The sequence below is a fragment of the Vitis vinifera genome, chromosome 7 (assembly GCF_030704535.1).
Source record: "Vitis vinifera cultivar Pinot Noir 40024 chromosome 7, ASM3070453v1".
NCBI classification, from domain to species: Eukaryota; Viridiplantae; Streptophyta; class Magnoliopsida; order Vitales; family Vitaceae; genus Vitis; species Vitis vinifera.
In genome coordinates this window covers 21,857,132-21,875,685 of record NC_081811.1, presented here as the reverse complement: position 1 = coordinate 21,875,685, position 18,554 = coordinate 21,857,132, and the positions used below count along the sequence as shown (strand labels likewise).

The 18,554-nt window shown below is 40.2% G+C and overlaps 1 protein-coding gene across 7 annotated transcripts in view; it reads left to right on the top strand.

The window, feature by feature from the left end:
- Positions 1-588: 588 nt before the first annotated feature.
- The window catches only part of LOC100247688 (beta-hexosaminidase 3), a 62,944-nt gene continuing 44,978 nt past the window's right edge, over positions 589-18,554 (top strand). The window contains exons 1-9 of one of the 7 annotated variants that reach the window (XM_059738391.1): positions 589-891; positions 1,975-2,070; positions 4,853-5,167; positions 6,264-6,338; positions 7,200-7,235; positions 7,335-7,446; positions 8,732-8,802; positions 15,779-15,909; positions 16,003-16,068. In XM_059738391.1, coding sequence (XP_059594374.1) covers positions 4,862-5,167; positions 6,264-6,338; positions 7,200-7,235; positions 7,335-7,446; positions 8,732-8,802; positions 15,779-15,909; positions 16,003-16,068 — 797 coding nt within the window. In that variant the 5' untranslated portion in view covers positions 589-891; positions 1,975-2,070; positions 4,853-4,861. Of the gene's footprint in view, positions 892-998; positions 1,173-1,309; positions 1,431-1,974; positions 2,071-4,852; positions 5,168-6,263; positions 6,339-7,199; positions 7,236-7,334; positions 7,447-8,731; positions 8,803-15,778; positions 15,910-16,002; positions 16,069-18,554 lie in introns of those variants that run through there. The other 6 variants (XM_059738390.1, XM_059738386.1, XM_059738393.1 and 3 more) reach the window with 6 other exon arrangements.

Here is an 18,554-nt window from a genome sequence, read left to right as displayed (position 1 = left end):
AGCAAAATATAACTTTTAGGTTCTCGATTTTCAAGGTCTTAATTAATATAAAAATAAAAATTTTATTAATCAAAAGTCAATGATATATCAATTATTGAAAAAGCAACTCGGATTCAATTATAACACATAAATATGCAATTTTTTTCTAGTATTTATTGAAAATATACTAGGGATACAAGTATATATTTTTAATTCTTATTATTTGTACCTTATTTTTATTTATTTATATTATTGTATCTAGGTTTTATTCATTTGTATTCATGTAAATTTTATCCTAAATATTGAAAGTTGGAATTTCTTGTTTTTTTAATGTATATAATATTAAAATATAAATAAACTGGTTAGAAAGGAAATGTGAGGAAATCCATCAGTTGGGTAGGAAAGGGAAACATTTTTCCGTATTGTAGTGGTGGGTGATGATTTCATTTATGAAAAGAAAGAAAAACCCAATGGTAGAGTGGGTAGAATATTAAAGAATGAGAGAAGAAGAAAGCAGGGGATGAGATGACAGCTACAAGATGGTGGGGTTGAGGATGGGGCAGAAAATGACAAGAAACAAACAGCACACATGTGAGGAGCAAAAGAAAAAAAAAAGGAAGGGAACAGAGAGAAAGGGAATGGAATCCCAACACGCAGCGCTCACTCACTTGAGTGGGAGATAAAGACAATAACCCACAGATTCATATTCTGTGGAGAGTATCCTCCATAGCCAAATCATCATCGTCTCTTTAAATAACCCCCATTTTCTACCTTCTTCTCTCACCTCCCCACTTCTCCACCTCCCACATTATTCCAATTCACTTTCCTGTTACAATGCCATTCTCCCCTTGATTTTTCTTTCCATTTTCTTCGAGGGTTGTGAAGCATTGCTTCTCCAGTACTTCTCTGTCGGTGAGTTCTGGTTTCTAGCTCCTTTTTTGTTTGTTTTTGTTTTTGTTTTTTTGGGTGTTTGATTCGTACAAATGCACAACAAAATGCATGCATTTGTTTTTTCATCAATTTTTTTTTGCGTCATGCTCTCTTTGGTAACTAAGAAAAAGCCAGAAAAGAAAAAAAAAAGTTTATCAGTGCAACAATTTTATCATAGCTGTCCTATTCACTTTCCTATCACAACACCATTCTCCCATTCGCTTTTCTTTTCCATTTTCTTCGAGGCTTCTTCTTCTCTGTCGGTGGGTTCTGATTTTCAGCTCCTTTTGTTTGTTTTAGCTTTTTTGTTTTGGTGATTGGTTCTCATAAATGCATAACAAAATGAAATATTTTTGTTTTTTCATCGTTTATTTGCATCATGCTCTGTTTGGCAACAAAGAAAGGGCCAGAAAAGAAAACAATGCAGCAATTTTAATCTATTACAATGCGATTCTCCCTTTGATTCTTTTCCATTTTCTTCAAGGGTTGTGCAGCATTGCTTCTCCAGTTCTTCTTTGTCGGTGGGTTCGGAATTCCTATCCCTTTTGTTTGTTTGTAGCTTTGTTTTTTTTTTTTTTTTTTGTTCTGGTATTTGATTCGTACAAATGAAGAACAAAATGGTATTTACTTGTTTTTTCATCATGCTTTTGCATTATGCTCTGGTTGGTATCTATCTAAGAAGAAGCCGGAAAAAAAAAGTTTCTCTATTGTGATCAATGCAACAATTTGATTATAGTTTTCCCTTTCACTTTCCTATTACAATGCCATCCCCCCTTCAATTTTCTTTTCCATTTTTTTCAATACTTGTGGGGCATTGCCTCTCTGGTTCTTCTCTGTCCATAGGTTCTTGATTTTCTGCTTCTTTTGTTTGTTGTCTGTAGATTTTCTTTTGTTTTGTTATGTGATTCATACAAGGGCATGTGTTTGTTTTTCATCATTTATTTGCATTATGCTCCTTTTGGTAACTAAGAAAAAGCCAGAAAAGAAAAACAATGTAGTAATTTTCTCATAGCTTTCATGCACTTGCCTATTACTAATCCATTCTCACCTCATTCATGAGGAAAGTTATTTGGGCCTGGAATTATCTCATCATTATCCCTTGAAGGCTACCAAGTCAGGAGCAGGCTTAGGGAGCCCCATTGGGCCTAGTGCACCTTCGTGGTAAGCAAGGCCTACACTGCTATTGAGTATATGAGATGATTCAAGTGTCTTTGTTTAGCATCTAAATTAGAGACTCATGGCACTGAGATTGGCCAAATATTGTTGAGCTCATTTTGGTTATAATGAGAGGGAGAAGACTACTTAATAGGACACATGTAGCTGTTTAGCGTATTTTTCCAATGAATCACTTGAATGCACTCGTGATGGCATGTTATGGTCCCACATATACATATGGCATCATCTTATTGGTTCATGTACACATGACACCATCTTCTTGGTTTGTGCTATCTCATCAAGTTGGTTCTCATGCAAAATCCCCTATAAATAGACCTTAAGGACCATCATTTGAAAGTACTAAACAATTTGCTCTCTAAGGGATATGCTCTTTGGAGACTACAGTTAATTGCTTTTCCAATTTGCTCTATTCTCCACTTCAATTAGGACAACTTGCCATTTTGTTGCCCAATCTCCTTACAAAATGAATCCAACATAAGCATTGTAAGACTTTAACATATTTCTTTGCCAATGGATTCTTGGTAGTCAGCTGAAGTATGGTTTTTTTTTTTTGTCAGAAACAAAAGATGTATAATTGTGAAAAAAGTACGAGAGAAGGATGAGAGGTCCTTCCCACAAAATACATAATGTTGATCAAAGTAAGACTAAACACCTCCACTATACAAGGAAAACCATACACAAAGGCAAAGGCTACTTAAGGATACATAAATCTCTAAACCAGACTCAATTCCTCTCATCCACCCCCCCTTTAAATTACCAACTGAAAGTCAATTAAGTTGAATAACATTGAGCAGAATGCCTTTAAAGGCAATGGTATAAGAAGTCCATAAGGAGGAATAGAAGTGAAGTAGATCTAACAGCATCTTTTCCGTTCTTCACTTTTCCTCAAAGATCCTAGCATGTTTTTGTCGCCACACAATCCAAAGTATAGTAAGGCAAGTGATTTGCCAAAGGGTCTTGCCTTTAATGGAACTCCTACTACCTCTAATTGAGGTAGTTATCATATCACATATACTTCTGGACGGAACCCAATCCATTTTAGCTAGATTGAAAAACTTGTGCCAAAACCCTAATGTTAAATGATAATGTAGAAAGAGATGGTCAATCAATTCTCCACTTCCCATCCATAAGATGCACCAATGAGACTGAGAAACTTGTAAGGCCTTCTTAACCGTGTCATGTATTTGGTGTTTACCTTTTTGTGTGCCACTAACCAAGCAAAGACCTTGACTTTTGAATGGGCTTTTAATTTCCATAAAAATTTGGCTAGAAAGAATGGGATTGGATTTAATAGATTGGATAGGGCCAAGAATTTTTTTTTATGGAGAATAAACTTGAAGAGGATAAAGACCAAGTTCTTGAATCTGCAACATAAGAAGACAACTTAGACAAGTGCACAGAAGTGAGTGAGGACATGAGTATTTTAAGGTTTTCAATTTCTATATTAGTGAGATTGTGGTGGAAGTTAAGGTTTTAAGAAAGTGAAGAGCAATTACCAAGGATGACTAATATGGTGAGATTTTTCACTGTCATAACCCTATAAAAACATGAAAATTATGAACACAATGATTGATCTCCCCACCACAAATCTGCCCAGAAATGAATTCTCTCATCGTCACCCATTACAAAGTGAGTGTAAAGAAGAGTCGTGGAAAACTTGTGCAATGTCCTTCCAAGGGCATTTATGTGATCATCATAGAATATTGACGTCCTATCCATTAGGATGTGTCTCATAAATGCTTGAAATAACTTGATGCCAAAACTGTAACTTTCTTTAGGAAACCTTTAGAGCCACTTCCCTAAGAAAGCATGGTTGCTCATGGAAGTCTTCCCAATCCCCAAACCTCCTAACTCTTTGGCCTACACACTATGTCCCAACTAATAAGTAATTTTTTTTTACCCTCCCTAGTCCCCGATCAAAGAAAATCCCTTTGCAATTTCTCAATCTTTAGGGTTAATGATGTTGTGATCTTGAAAAAAGATAAGAAATAGCTAGAGAACCTTTTTCCATCCATCCGGTCTTCTCGAGATTTTACCAACCATTAGATCCCAAAATCCGCTTGCCTTCGGATTTCCTCACAAAGGATGAAACCCAAATACGATAAAGATCATTCTAAAACTTTACAGTCAAGCATTGAAGCCAACCCGGATACTAGATCTTGGTTTATATTAATACCAGAAAGAGTGTTGTTCTCTAAATTGATCTTAAGCCCTGATATTTGCCTAAGAACCCAAAGGATTAGCTTGAGTTTTTGTAAATTTTCTACAGAGGCTTAAAAAAAAAAATGGGGATTTGCAAATTGTAAAAGAAACACTCTAGTCCTATCCTTCCTTTTCTTTGATCATCATCCTACTTAGGATGCAATGGTGAAAAGGAAAAGAGAATAAGGGTTTTTTGTTAAAATATATATACCATGATAGCAACTCTAATAAATTTTACTTCTCTCTTAAATATTTGAATCATATTGGCCTGAGCAAAATATGCGAAATTCTCTCTCAACCCCCAATCTGTTGCGTGACTCTAAATTCTACAAACAACACAAGCACTTTATTATAGAATTCTCTGCTTATATTAAGAAATTCAAACCAGATCCTTGGAATGGTTTCTTTGAATTTCTTAAATTTGGCTGAAAAGGCAAAATGCAGTGTCAATCATAGGAAATAAACATTTATTAATCTAAATTGATGAATTTATGTTTATAATTCTTAATAAATTCTTGATTGTGATTGTACCATATACTGAATTCTGAACTTGCTCTTCTACCAGATTTTTGTGATGGGGAAGATAGTCAAAAGCTTCTGCTTTCTTGTTTTCTTCGGAGTCCTTGTGGAGGGCTTGAATATATGGCCAATGCCAAATTCAGTAAACCATGGACATCAAATTATGTATCTTAGCAATGATTTTGCGCTGAAGAGTGATGGAAGCAAATATAATGATGCTTCTGGAATATTAAAGGATGCATTCTCAAGGTTACTTGATGTTATTGAAGTGGATCATGTCATTGATAGTAATTTTTCTCACTTTGATCCTATGGCCATACTCCATGGAATTCATGTGATTGTTTGGTCACAAAACGATGAGGTATTTCTGTTTTTTCTATTGCTTAAGTTTTCTTTCAGAAATATTTTGGTTTAGAGTATCTCAGATTCTAAAAAAATGAAAAAACTCAAGTAAACTGAGTGCTACTATTACATTAAGCTCATTTGAGGAAAGTTGGTTGTTTTCTTGGTTCTAAACAATGAAAAATTTAAGGCCCAAAATTTTGATTACTTTCCTGCAGTTTCTCAGAAACCAAAAGAAGAAGCAAGGTTTTGCTAACATTTTTGTATTGATATAAATTTTATTGTGAGATCTGCACCTTACTATTTGCTATAAGATCAGGCTATATTTGCTAACTTCGTACTGTTTGATGCTTGGGGGACAAAGATAAACCATTTTCAGTGAAAAAACAAGAAGAAAAAATAGCTTTAACTGTGATATTAATTACTCAAGCATTTAGCTCAATTTGAATTGACTTGTATGCGAAGTGAATCCTATATAATTTTTCACAGACAAATGCAATTCTCTGAAATAAGGAAAAAGTGTAAAAACTTTTTAAGGAAATCAAAGTTTTGGTTGTTTAATAAAAAAATAATTCCCATTTGCTAAGAAGGTTTTGTTCCTCTTTCTTTTTCCTATATGACAATCTCTAAATGGAAGTGGAATATTCATGTTGATTTTTTATTTATTCCATAAAGAGGTCTCCAAAAAATTGAAGTTAAATCATGATCTGAAAACAACTTTTGAATAAGCACTTTTTCTTTGTGAATGAAGATAAGAGATTTGGTTTTTAGTTCCTGTACTGCATAGGAGTTTTACTGTTCATATATTTTCAATTTATGCTTACAAAAATTTAAAAATTGACTTGGTATGTGAACTGTAGTGATGTTTTGTACAATCTATTTGATGAGTACTTTTTGTAATGTAGAAATCAAACCCTGAGCCGAAGATTTGGAACAAAAATCTTTTCCTTAAGGAAAATAGTAGTGTATGATTTCCTTTTTCATTAGAGCTTTATTTTCATATTGACATGTTTGTCTCTAAAAGTTGTTCAAAGTTTGTTTCAGTTTGCACTATTCTGTTTATTTTACTGAAGAAATGCCAATTCTGCCAGTGAATTTTGTTGTGTGCTGTGCAGTTACAATATGGTGTTGATGAGTCATATAAGCTATCTATTCCTTCACATGGGACGCAGGTTTATGCTCATATTGAGGTAAGTGTAAGCCAATGTTGATTGAATCTGATCCCATGACCCTGGTTCCCAAGGCTCAGGGGTAACATGGTCAATAATTTTTTTTATAAGAATATTGGCACATTGTATTTCTTGGTGCCATCATAGAATTCCATTTAGATACTCACTGTATTCAGGCGCATGAATAGTTTCAATTTATGTCATGAGGAGAACAATTCATAACCACTCATAAAAGGCAGATAACAACTAAGCCTGTTTATCTTGGAAGAGAAAGCGGGGGCCACTAGTACAACCCAGGCCTATAAAATATGAAATTCTGAAACATCCTTATGTTCATGAAAGTTAAAAAAATACTTAAACTAAACCAAACCAACATCATGACCCTAAAGAAATGGCAAATTAAGACAACTCCTTCTAAACTCAATCATGCAAAGTTCCTAATGAGCTCTGTTGCATCAGACATATCAGATTTAAGGTTTGGACTTTGCAATCATCCCTACCATGCCTTTTAAACACTTTAAAAGGATGTTGCAGTTGATCTTGTTGTAATAGAAGAATGTCAAATTGCCTTTGGATGGTAATAGAGGACCCATTGAATACTTTGCACAAGTGTTTTCCTGGGTGCACTCATCAAGCAGTTTATATCATGTTCTTAGGTGATAGTTGTATTAGATTGGCATTATGAGGTGATTTTTAATTTAATTAATGAGAGTTGTGTAACAAGGAATGAATTGTTAGTGTCTAACATCAAGACAAGGTCCAGTTAACTACATGGAAGAAAATGCAAAATATTTCTTAATTATGATCTGTCAGATTTTATTCGGATCTGTTGATTATTTTATTTTCCTTTGATCAACTCAATTTTATTATGGAAAATTGCAGGCACAGACAGTTTATGGGGTTCTACATGGGCTGCAGGTTAAGTTCTGTCACTTATGTGCAAAAGCTGTTGCTGGATTTGGCTAATGAATGAAAACATAACAAATCTTATGTAGTTGTTTTGCAATAACATTTCAGACTTTTAGTCAATTGTGCCGTTTTAACTTGACAAATAGAGCGATTGAAGTTCATCAAGTACCATGGTATATTATTGATCAGCCAAGATTCTTTTACCGAGGGCTCTTAATTGGTAAGATGCATTTTATATTTCCTTGTTTTTTTTTGATAGGCAACGAGAAGTTATAGTTATATATATAGATATGAAAAAACACAGAAAGGCGCCCATAACAAGGTGCAACAAAGTACAAACTATCCACTGCTACTCATCTTCCCTGGACTAAAGAGAGATAGAAGAATTTAACAGAGAACTTGCCACTCTTGGAACCCTTCCACTCCAAACTATCAGACTCCTCTCTCCTAACTGAACAGGCTTGGAGTTTCTGAAAAAATTCTGTCACTCCTAGTTCTCAATCATGAAACTGTGTACAAAAGCGAGGGCTCCACCGACCATTCTCTCCACTGCTACTCATGCATCTTTGTCTATGGTTAAGGAGAACAAAGACAGAAAAAAATCTTCCAGAGATGAGTCACCACTTCATCTGTCTTTCCAAAACTAACCCTGCTCTTGACGAATTTCCATTCTTTTCTAATTTCCTTCCTTACACCCACCCCTTAAGCATCTTTCATTTCCTGTGTTGTTATACGTTATTTAATGAACTTATTGTTGAAACATTTATTTCGTTTCAGGAATTTGTTGCATTTAACAATTTCTGATTAGTCTCTATTAATTATCATATTCCTTCCCAAGCAGGAACAAGTGAACAATAAGAACAACTTCAGTTGCATGCACATCCAGATTTAATTTGATTGTTTTGTTTCTCTTTTGAGATTTCTTTCACAGTCATTCAGTAGCTGCAGTTTAATAATCTGTGCTGCTTTAATTTAAATTCACCCTTTACTGAATTATTGATGTATATTGGCTGTTCATTCTTATATTTTTCATTCTCTTTATATTTCTTAGGTCTATTGTTTAGAATTGTAGGGTGCAAAGTCAGTGTTTATCATGAGGTTATGAGTTGTTTTATTTTAATAGAAACAACCACCTTCATTTATCTTAAAAAGATAAGTACAAGAAAAAAGAACAATCCTTCCAGGATGTACAAAAAATGTTATAGGGGGAAGAAATAGAAAAAAGAGAAATAAGGCACACTCAAGGGGGAAAAATGTCTCCGACAAAGGAGGCCAAATGCATAGCTCATTTTTTGGCTAACTGGTCTGCGACTTGGTTGGCTGACCAGAGAGGTCATGAGTTGTGAAGATGAGTGTACATCACTTTGAATACCGTCTTAAGTCCTTGGTTCTATATGAAGCTTATCTGTCAGAAAAGCAAATGTCAGCATACAACATTTAGGATAGAACATGAACATCTTGAAACATGAAAGTTTTTGTCTAAGTCATGAATTAAATTGGTGCAGATACATCTCGACACTATCTGCCGTTGCCAATCATAAAGAACGTCATCGATTCTATGACCTATGCAAAGTTGGTATGCAATGCTTGACTTACTACACACACTTTTTGCTGTTTATTTACTGAAAGTGCTTCTGATCACAATTCAAAATGCCAGTATTGATTAGTTATTGAATGTTTCATGTGATTGATTTTTTTGATGAGTAATGTTTCATGTGATTGATACTAGCTAGGTTTATTAGTTTGTAGGCTTTTCTTTAGAAATGAGAATGAGAGAAAAGAAGGGAATAAAGAAAAGGCTTCGAGAATGATTTGGGTTGTATGTCTGGCTTTCTATTTATATTATAAGAAATACAAATAACAAAAATAAAAAATAAAAAGGACCGATATCTATTTCCACATATGATGGAGGAGAGAGAGAGGGTGAGAGAGAGAAAGAACGCGAGAGAGAGGGATAGCGGCGGTGATGGGGGATCGACAGAAATTGTAGAGGGCGAGAGCCATGCGAGGCCCGGGAAGAATGTCAGGAAGGGTGGCTTCGGCGTGGAATCGAAAATGTTTGAGGTTGAGGTGGAGGAGAGGAGAGGCAGATTGCAGGCCACGATTGTGGAAAGGAAAGGAGGGATCTCGTCGTGGGTCAGACTAGGTCCGGTGAGCATTGGGATAGTCCTCGATTGCCTGACTCTGAGTATTGAGGATGTAAGGATGGGTAGGTGGGTAAGAGAGTGGAAGGAGAATGGGAGGGAGTACTCTCTGTCGCGCGACTATAATAGAGGGGGTTGTTTTCTCCGTCTGGGGGTTGCGGACTTGGAGAGAAAGAGGTTTAGCGTTTTTATTCCCAAAGGAAGAGGAGCAAAGGGCGGCTGGGCTTCAATGGTGGAAATACTACGGAGATTGGGCTGTGAAGAAGGAAGTACTAAGAATCAGAAGGAAGACGAGCCACGGTCGAAGCCAAACATGGCGAAGACATATGTAGAAGCGACCAACTTGGCGAGGGGAAAGGAGAGAACATCAGTAAGGGTAGAGGTCACCAAGGAGGAAGTGGGTCGGAATCTATCCAAACTTGAACACTGTATTGTCGGGACATGGAATCCTAATGCAGCAAAGGGGGACGATCTCAGAGGGTGGGGAACCCAGTTAGCGAGAATCTGGAGGCTAAAAGGAAATCTAGGGCTCGCAAAAATGGAGAGGGGCAAGGTTCTAATGGAGTTTGAGTTCCCGGCAGAGGCTGAGCAAGCCTCTAAGTTTGGAAGTATTTCGTTTGAGGGGTTATTTCTCCGTTTAGAGAAGTGGAGGCCGGAGACGGGACGCCTGAGGGAAGGGGAAAGAAGCAGTGAAGCTTGGGTGCGGGTAGTAGGTTTACCTGTTTCCTTGTGGGAGCGGGATATTTTGAGGAGGATTGGGGATGCGTGTGGGGGATTCCTTGCAGTTGACCATCAAACGGAAAAAATGGAGGAGTTACAGTGGGCACGACTCTTGGTGAAGCGGAACGATGAGACTCCTCCCAATGAAGTGGAGGTTTGGGTTGAAGGGTCATGCTACTCGGTAACCTTATGGTGGGAAATCAGGCAAGTCATGAAAGTTCCGACGACTGAAAAGAAAGGGAAGGCAGTCGCAATGGGAGTGGAGGTAGGGGGTGATGTAAGTGCACGCGCGAGGGAGCGCGTGACGGTGGCGATGGAGGGCTCGAGGCTCGAGGACTTCCTGCTGATTGCCGATGGGACGCGGAGTCAGTCCAGCGGGTTGGGCCAAACTTCGAACCCCTCTCGGAGCGAAGACGGGCCTTCAGGCGGGCCTCATTCCTCAGGTGGGCTGGGACTATTGGGCCAAGCAAAGCCCTCTTCTAACTCCCCTGGGCTAACTCCGTCTGGGCCGGCTAATTCTGGGATTGGGAAGCCCACGGAAAAGGCCATGCCCTCGAGGCTGCTTCAAGGGGTTGGGCTGGACTTTCAAAGCCCATCTTTTTCTGATTCATTTAGGGCCCAGGCGGAGAAGGGCTTTTCTGCTGCAGAGTGTAACCAAAGCCCGTTAAGGGGCCCAGACGCAGCTATCTCCCCTTTCTGGGTGAAGGATGGACAGTGGGGGCTTTATGGAGACGAGGCTCAGTGGGGGGGGATCTCCAGGACCGACTATGCCCTGCTGGAGGAAGACGCAAGGTATGTTAATGCTCTTTCCTCCTCTGGAATGGTGGCTCCTGACCCTCCTTCCCCCTTCTTTTCTCCTTTTGGTCAGACTCTATTGAAGGAGTCTTTCGACCGCTCTGGGGCTCTTGTGGACTCAACCAAGGGGGATAGTCTGTGCAATGGAATTGGGTCTTCAGAGCAGATTGAAGGGAAGTGTTGGGATTTGGTAGAGATCAGTAATGATAGTATGGAGGATAATAGAAAGGCTTTGTGCCTAGCCCGACCTATATCTCAAGAAGAAAGTGGATGGGTGGAAGAGAGATGGGAGGAAAGTGATTTGGCCAGGTTCAGTCAATTCCTGGGATTTTCAACGGAGGGCCTAGAGAAAGATATCTTGGAGTTTATGGTTAAAATTAGGAAGAGGAGAGAAAGAATTCACAACAAAGTCATGTTGGAGAAATCGAAATTTGAAAGAGAGCTGAGAAGACTTGAATCTTCAGTCAACTATGAGGGGGGGAAGAAGAAAAAGTGTACTGTGCAAGGAAGAGGGTGCCAAATTATGGAAGTCCAATGAAAATAAGGCTCTTGAGTTGGAACGTGCGCGGGGTCAATGATAGCTCCAAGAGGAAAGTGATTAAAGCTATAATTAGAAACCAGAAAGTTGATTTGTTTTGTATCCAGGAAACGAAAATTCAGTCCATGAACGAGGGTCTGGTGAGGAGTTTGGGTTCCGGGAGGTTCCTTGATTGGGGTGCTTTGGATGCTCAAGGAGCCGCAGGAGGGATACTGATTTGCTGGGACAAAAGAACCCTGGAAATCCTTGAGATGGAAATGGGCCAATTCTCAATCTCATGCAGACTTAGGAATGTAGAGGATGGGAAGGCCTGGATATTTACAGGTGTGTATGGTCCGTTTTCCAAAGAAGACAGGGAGACTCTCTGGGGGGAGCTGGGGGCGATAAGGGGAATCTGGGATGATCCATGGTGCTTAGGGGGTGACTTCAATGTTACTCTATCCCTTGAGGAAAGGAGCAATCAGGGGAGGCTGACTAGCGCCATGAGAAGATTTGCTCAGGTGGTGGATGATTTAGAGCTCTTGGATATTCCTTTGCAAGGGGGGGTGGCTTCTTGGAGTGGGAGAAGGAATAACCAAGCTTGGGCTAAACTGGACCGGTTTCTAGTGACCCAAGATTGGCTTGACTGCTTCAGTGGGGTCATTCAGTGTAGGCTGCCCAGACCCACCTCTGACCATTTTCCCATTTTACTGAAAGGTGGAGGGTTTAGAAAGGGCCCCTCCCCTTTTAGGTTTGAGAATATGTGGTTCAAAGTTGATGGGTTTAAGGAACTCATTCGGGGATGGTGGCAAGAGGCGGGGGGGAGGGGGAGGACTAGTTTCAGATTGGCTTCAAAATTGAAGATTCTGAAGGATAAAATCAAAACTTGGAACAAGGATGTGTTTGGTAGATTGGAAGTCAACAAAAACCTAGCCTTGCAACAAGTGGAATTTTGGGATAGGGTGGAGAGTGACAGGAGTCTAACTGAAAGAGAGACAGAGTTGAAAACAAAGGATGTCTTTAAAAAATGGGTGATTTTGGAAGAAACGCATTGGAGACAATTGTCTAGGGAGTTGTGGCTGAGGGAAGGTGATAAGAATACAAGTTTCTTTCACCGGATGACTAATGCTCATAGAAGAAATAATTCCATGGAAAAGATTAAAATCAATGGGAGGTGGCTGGAGGAGGAGCGGGAGGTGAGAGAGGGGGTTGTGAATGCCTTTCAGCAGTTGTTGTTAGAGGAACAATCCTGGAAAGCTGATATTGAAGGGATGCAGCTACAAAGGTTAAGCAATGCTAAAGCTGAAGGTTTGGAACAACCATTCACTAAGGCAGAGATCCATGCGGCTTTGATGGGGATGAATGGTGATAAGGCCCCAGGCCCGGATGGGTTCACAGTGGCCTTTTGGCAATTCTGTTGGGAGTTCACGAAAGAGGAGATTGTGGACTTGTTCAAGGAATTTTTTGAAGAAAAGTCGTTTGCCAAGAGCCTTAACTCTACTTTCCTAGTCCTCATTCCTAAGAAAGGGGGTGCTGAGGACTTGGGGGATTTTAGACCCATTAGTCCGCTTGGGGGTTTGTATAAGCTCTTGGCCAATGTGCTAGCCAATAGAATTAAGGAGGTGTTAGACAAGGTGGTTTCGCCGGACCAAAATGCCTTTGTGAAGGGAAGACAGATTTTAGATGCCTCGCTCATAGCCAATGAGGTGATTGACTATTGGTTTAAACGCAAAGAGAAGGGCTGATATGTAAACTGGATATTGAAAAAGCCTATGATAGTATTAATTGGAACTTCCTCATGAAGGTCATGCGCAAGATGGGCTTTGGGGACCGATGGATGAAATGGATTTGGTGGTGCATTTCAACGGCAAGTTTCTCTATTCTGGTCAATGGGGTGCCAGCTGGTTATTTCCCCAACTCTAGGGGGTTACGCCAAGGAGATCCACTCTCCCCTTACCTCTTTGTGTTGGGAATGGAAGTGCTAAGCTCTATGTTAAGAAGGGCTGTTGATGGGGGCTTCATTTTAGGTTGTAACATTCAAGGGAGGGGGGGAATGGAGATAAATGTCACCCACTTACTATTTGCTGATGACACGATCATTTTTTGTGAAGCAAGGCAAGATCACATTACCTATCTAAGCTGGATTTTGGTGTGGTTTGAGGCAGCCTCTGGTCTTAGATTAAACCTTACTAAAAGTGAAGTAATCCCGGTTGGGGAGGTGGAAGACATTGAGATGTTGGTGGTGGAGTTAGGGTGTAAAGTGGGGACCCTTCCTTCTGTTTATTTGGGGCTGCCCTTGGGAGCCAAGCACAAGGCCATGGCTATGTGGGATGGGGTTGAAGCAAGAATGAGAAGAAGGCTTGCCCTGTGGAAAAGACAATATTTGTCAAAGGGCGGGAGGATTACCCTCATTAAAAGCACTTTGGCCAACATGCCTGTTTACCAATTGTCTCTTTTTTGCATGCCTAAGCTAGTTGTAAAAAGACTCGAAAAACTACAGAGGGATTTTCTTTGGGGAGGGGGAAGTATGGAAAGAAAAATCCATCTAATCAATTGGGAGGTGGTGTGTACCCAAAAGGAGAGTGGGGGTCTAGGTATTCGGAAAATTGATCTCTTGAATAAGGCCCTGTTGGGGAAATGGATTTGGCGGTTCACCTTTGAGGAAGATATCTTCTGGAGGAAGGTGGTTGGGGTGAAGTATGGCCAGTGGGGTTTTGGTTGGAGAACAAAGGAGGCCCGCGGAACGTTTAGGGTGGGGGTTTGGAGGGATATCTTGAAGGAGTCGTCTTGGTGTTGGGATAATATAGAGTTCAAAGTGGGAAAAGGGACTAAGGTTAGTTTCTGGACTGACCATTGGTGCGGAAATGAGGTGTTGTCCCAAGCTTTTCCCCAGTTGTTTGCTTTGGCGGTCCAAAGGAACGCATCGGTAAATGAGATGTGGGACTCTAGCCTCGGTCAAGGAGGTTGGAACATAAGACTCTAATGATTGGGAGTTGGACACCTTAGGAGAGCTGCTGCATATGTTGAGGGATTTGAGGATTTCTCTTGAAGAGGACGCAGTGATATGGAAAGGAGAGGGACACGGCCGCTTTCGGATTAGAGATGCTTACAAGTTGTTGACAGGGTCTAATGTCATTACCTTCCCGAAAAAGAGCATTTGGGTGGACAAGGTCCCAACCAAAGTTGTTTTTTTTGCATGGGAGGCTTCTTGGGAGAAGGTCCTAACTTTGGACAAGCTTTAAAGACGGGGCTGGCAGCTTCCAAACCGGTGTTTTTTGTGTGGTTGTGAAGAGGAAAATGTAAATCATATTCTTTTACACTGTACAGTTGTAAGGGCTCTTTGGGAGATTGTTTTAGCCTTGTTTAGGGCTAATTGGGTGTTCCCAGAGAAAGTCAAAGAGATGTTAGTCAGTTGGAGGGACCCTTTTGTGGGGAGAAAGAGGAAAAGGATTTGGACTTCCATTCCGTTGTGTATTTTTTGGACGGTTTGGAAGGAGAGAAATAGATTAGCTTTCAGGGGGGGCTTTCTAGCTATTCAGAAGCTAAAGAATTCGTTTGTTTGTAACTTGTGGAGTTGGGCTAGGGTGTATATGGGAGAGGAGTCCTCTTCGCTTTTAGGTTTTTTGGAATGGCTTGCCATTCCCTAAGGGGTGGTGAGTGTTGGTTTTGTTTAGGCTACTATGTATACCTCCTGTATGCTTTGTGGCTTTTTGCCTCGTTTTATATATATGCGCACACTTATCTAAAAGAAAAATAAAAAATAAAAATAAAAATGGAAAACCTAATTAAACATGAGGTTACCTGTGGGGCCAGCTTTGTGCAGTTACTATTTTATTTTCTTTTTTCTTCTTTTTACAAGAGTAAGAGAGAATTGGCTTTGGCTTGCATGCAATAGCAGGCTGACCCCCAACAACTTTGGTGTCTTTGTGTTAATATAGATGGTAATGGCTTCTTGCTATATTTTTTCATGATTGGTTTTCCTATGACATTTTATGACATGATTAGTAAACTTGTTTGGATAATCTTCCACAAATCTTGTTCTCTTGGTTAAAAACGAAAAATCACTTTTTAATGTAAATAACTAATCCCACGTACTTTGTATACTTCCTGTGTACCTTGATTTGCCGTTTGCTTGTGTTTATAATATTACATCATTATCTATCAATGTGTGTGTATGTATATATATGTATGCATATATGTATGTATGTATGTATCTATAACTAACTTACCCTATTACACTAACAATGTGAATTTTAACTTTGCATGCTTTTTCCATTGTGATTAGTTAAATGATTGTTGAATGAATTTCTTTTTTGAAACACAATACTTCATCAAAATTGACCTATATGGATCAATTCGATCTTGGTTTCATGCAGAATGTGTTGCACTGGCACATTGTAGATACACAATCTTTTCCTTTGGAGATACCTTCATTTCCGAAACTATGGAATGGTGCTTATTCCATCTCAGAACGATATACAATGGCTGATGCTGCTGAAATTGTGAGGCAAGTGATTTCTGATTTGTTTGCCAGTACATAGGTATTACTTCTCTATTTAGTTATCGTTTTCCTTAAAAATGTTGTTATCAATTTTTGCAGTTATGCTCAAAGACGAGGAATTAGTGTATTGGCTGAAATTGATGTTCCAGGGCATGCTCTTTCATGGTACTAACAACCTGCATCTGTTCTTTTAGCAGATTTTTCATATGTTACCTCCTTTCTTAAATTATTTGATGTGATATAGTTGGCTTATTTCCTTTTAGTTTATTACCAGACATCGTCTCTCCTCTCTTGCTTCCACTTGCCTCCTTCCCTTTTTAGGTCATTGTAGAGAGGTTTTGAACTTCATGTCCTGCATTGCAATAGTAATAAGAGCTTTTCCTCTTCCCACTAAGATAAATTTGTTTAACAGATGATAAGCATGATTCAGATGTAATGCAAGAGTAACTAGAGCTTAGCTCTGTTCATAGTACGCCTATAAAAGGGTGAATGAACCACAATTATAGTCAAATATAACATTAGCCCACATAATTATGAACCTTAATTTGTGGAATCAGTCTAATGTTAGTGGAGTGTTTTCTTTTTAGGCTTCAAGGTAAGTGAATGGGGGAGAAGATGATAAGGTGATCTGGGGATTAATCACATACAAGGTGATGACACAATGATGGCATTGTGGTGTGTTGGGGGTTTGCAGTGCAGTTTGGCAGGTTTGGTGGAAGTGCAGTGATGCTGGTCTTAAGATAGTAGCAAAAATATATTAAAAAGAATATGATGTTGGTGTTGGTAAAACAACTCTAGGACAGTAACTTAGTAATAATATAGATGAGTAAGCATGCAGGTAAGGGGAAATTTCCCTAATTAATGTAAGAGAGATTCAGAGAACTAGAAATGAAATTGCAGGTTTACTAAAATATGGAAATTGTGAAATACAGGATTCATCCCTGCTCCATCCTAAGCAAATTTTCATGAAAGCATTTGCATTGTCTGTTATCAGCATGAGCCAAAAGAATGGCCATGAGAGGTGGTTGGTGCTGGTTTGCAGTGGAGTAAAAAACTTTCGACCTTTCTGCAGAGGAGGTTGGGGGAAAACTGAGAGGTGTTATTGTGGAAAAGGGCAGAGGTTATTCTGATTGAATTAGGTTCGGGGATTTGAGTTTGCGACTCTTGTTGGAAAGGGTAGAGGATTGTTGCAGGGATGAGGATTTGGAAAGATGGAGCAAAGGTTGGGTGGAGGGGGGTAGGAGGTTCAAGTTGGAATGACGCTCGAATGGGGCAGGGAGGTTTTTACTTTGCTCTGTTGTGGCTTAAGAGGAGAAGAGGTTCTCGTTGGTTTTCCCCAAAGGGAGGGGTTTTCATGGGGGTTGGTCAATTCTGGCGGCAAAGTTGCGTTTTTTAGGTGTAGCTCCCTCGACTTAGACCAGGAGAGTGGGCTTCCCTGCTAAGGTGAGGAGCACCTTTAGGAAGGAGACAACCCATGGGTCTTTTGCTGATGCTGTAAGGAAGGCTCGTGGAGTGGTAGGCAAAGCGATTTGGGTTCGGATTGGAGAAAGTGTGGTGTAAGGCAAGGAGGAGTCACCACACAGTTGTTTGGTCTATTGGTTTGACGAGAGCTCAGAGCAGCCATATGATTTTTCCTTTTTGAAATGTTATGCGACTGTTCTATGATCTCTGAAAAAGGAGGAGGGTGGGTGGGGGGGCACGAGCGGGAGATGAGGATTTCAGGTTTTGGAGGTACCTTGCTCTTGTTTCATTTTGAGATTCTTGCTGAGGCAGAAAGGGTGCTTGCAAGAGGTTCTCGAAGGGTTAAGGAGAGAGTGCTGCACTTGGTGAGGTGGACTCCCGAGGTTGGTTGTTTGGGTAAGGGGGGTCGTGCCAAGGAGATGCGGGCAAGGGTGTTGGGTTTCCTGTTACACCTATGGAGTTGGGTGGTGTTTAAGAAGATTGGGGATGAATGTGGAGGGTTTGTTGTTGTGGATAAAGACACAACTCTAATGACTAATTTGCATTGGGCCAGGATTTTGGTGCATCCTGTTGGGAGTTCTTTACCTAGCTCATTGCAAGTGGTAGTGTGCAACTCCAGCTTCTCTTTACAACTGTAGTGGGAAGCTCTGCTGGGCTTTTCGTTTGTGGAGCCGAGAAGAAGAAACTGTGTGCCCAACAAGCAAGAGGTTGGGGGGAGAAGTGGAGGTTTCCTCATGTGCCGACGAAGCAAGTGGGAAGGGGCTGCAATCCTTGAGTACTGTAGCAGCTGTCGAGTCGCTCTGCTGCAGGTCTAAGGCGGTAGGGAGGGTGTTGCAGGCTTTAATGCAAAAGCTGTTGTAGTAGGTTTGACTTGTTGCAGGCCAAAGTTGGTAGGAGAGGCTATAGTGGACTTTGTAGCAATTTCTGCTGAGGGGGAAGGTGGGGGGTTTCCTAGGATGTGAAAAGAGGGCTACAACTGTTATGGGAGAAAGTGGGGTCGTTGGGCTTGATGTCTTTGTCAAGGCTGGCGGGGAGATACTTGGGCCTTCTTGTTTGGGCAGATAGGGGTTGGTAGAGGCTCGCAGTGGTGTATTTGGGACTAAATTTGGGATTGGCCCAAGTTTGTACTAAAGCAAAGGTGGGAAGCAGTGTTTTAAAAACCGGACCAGACCGGCCGGTCCGACTGGTGA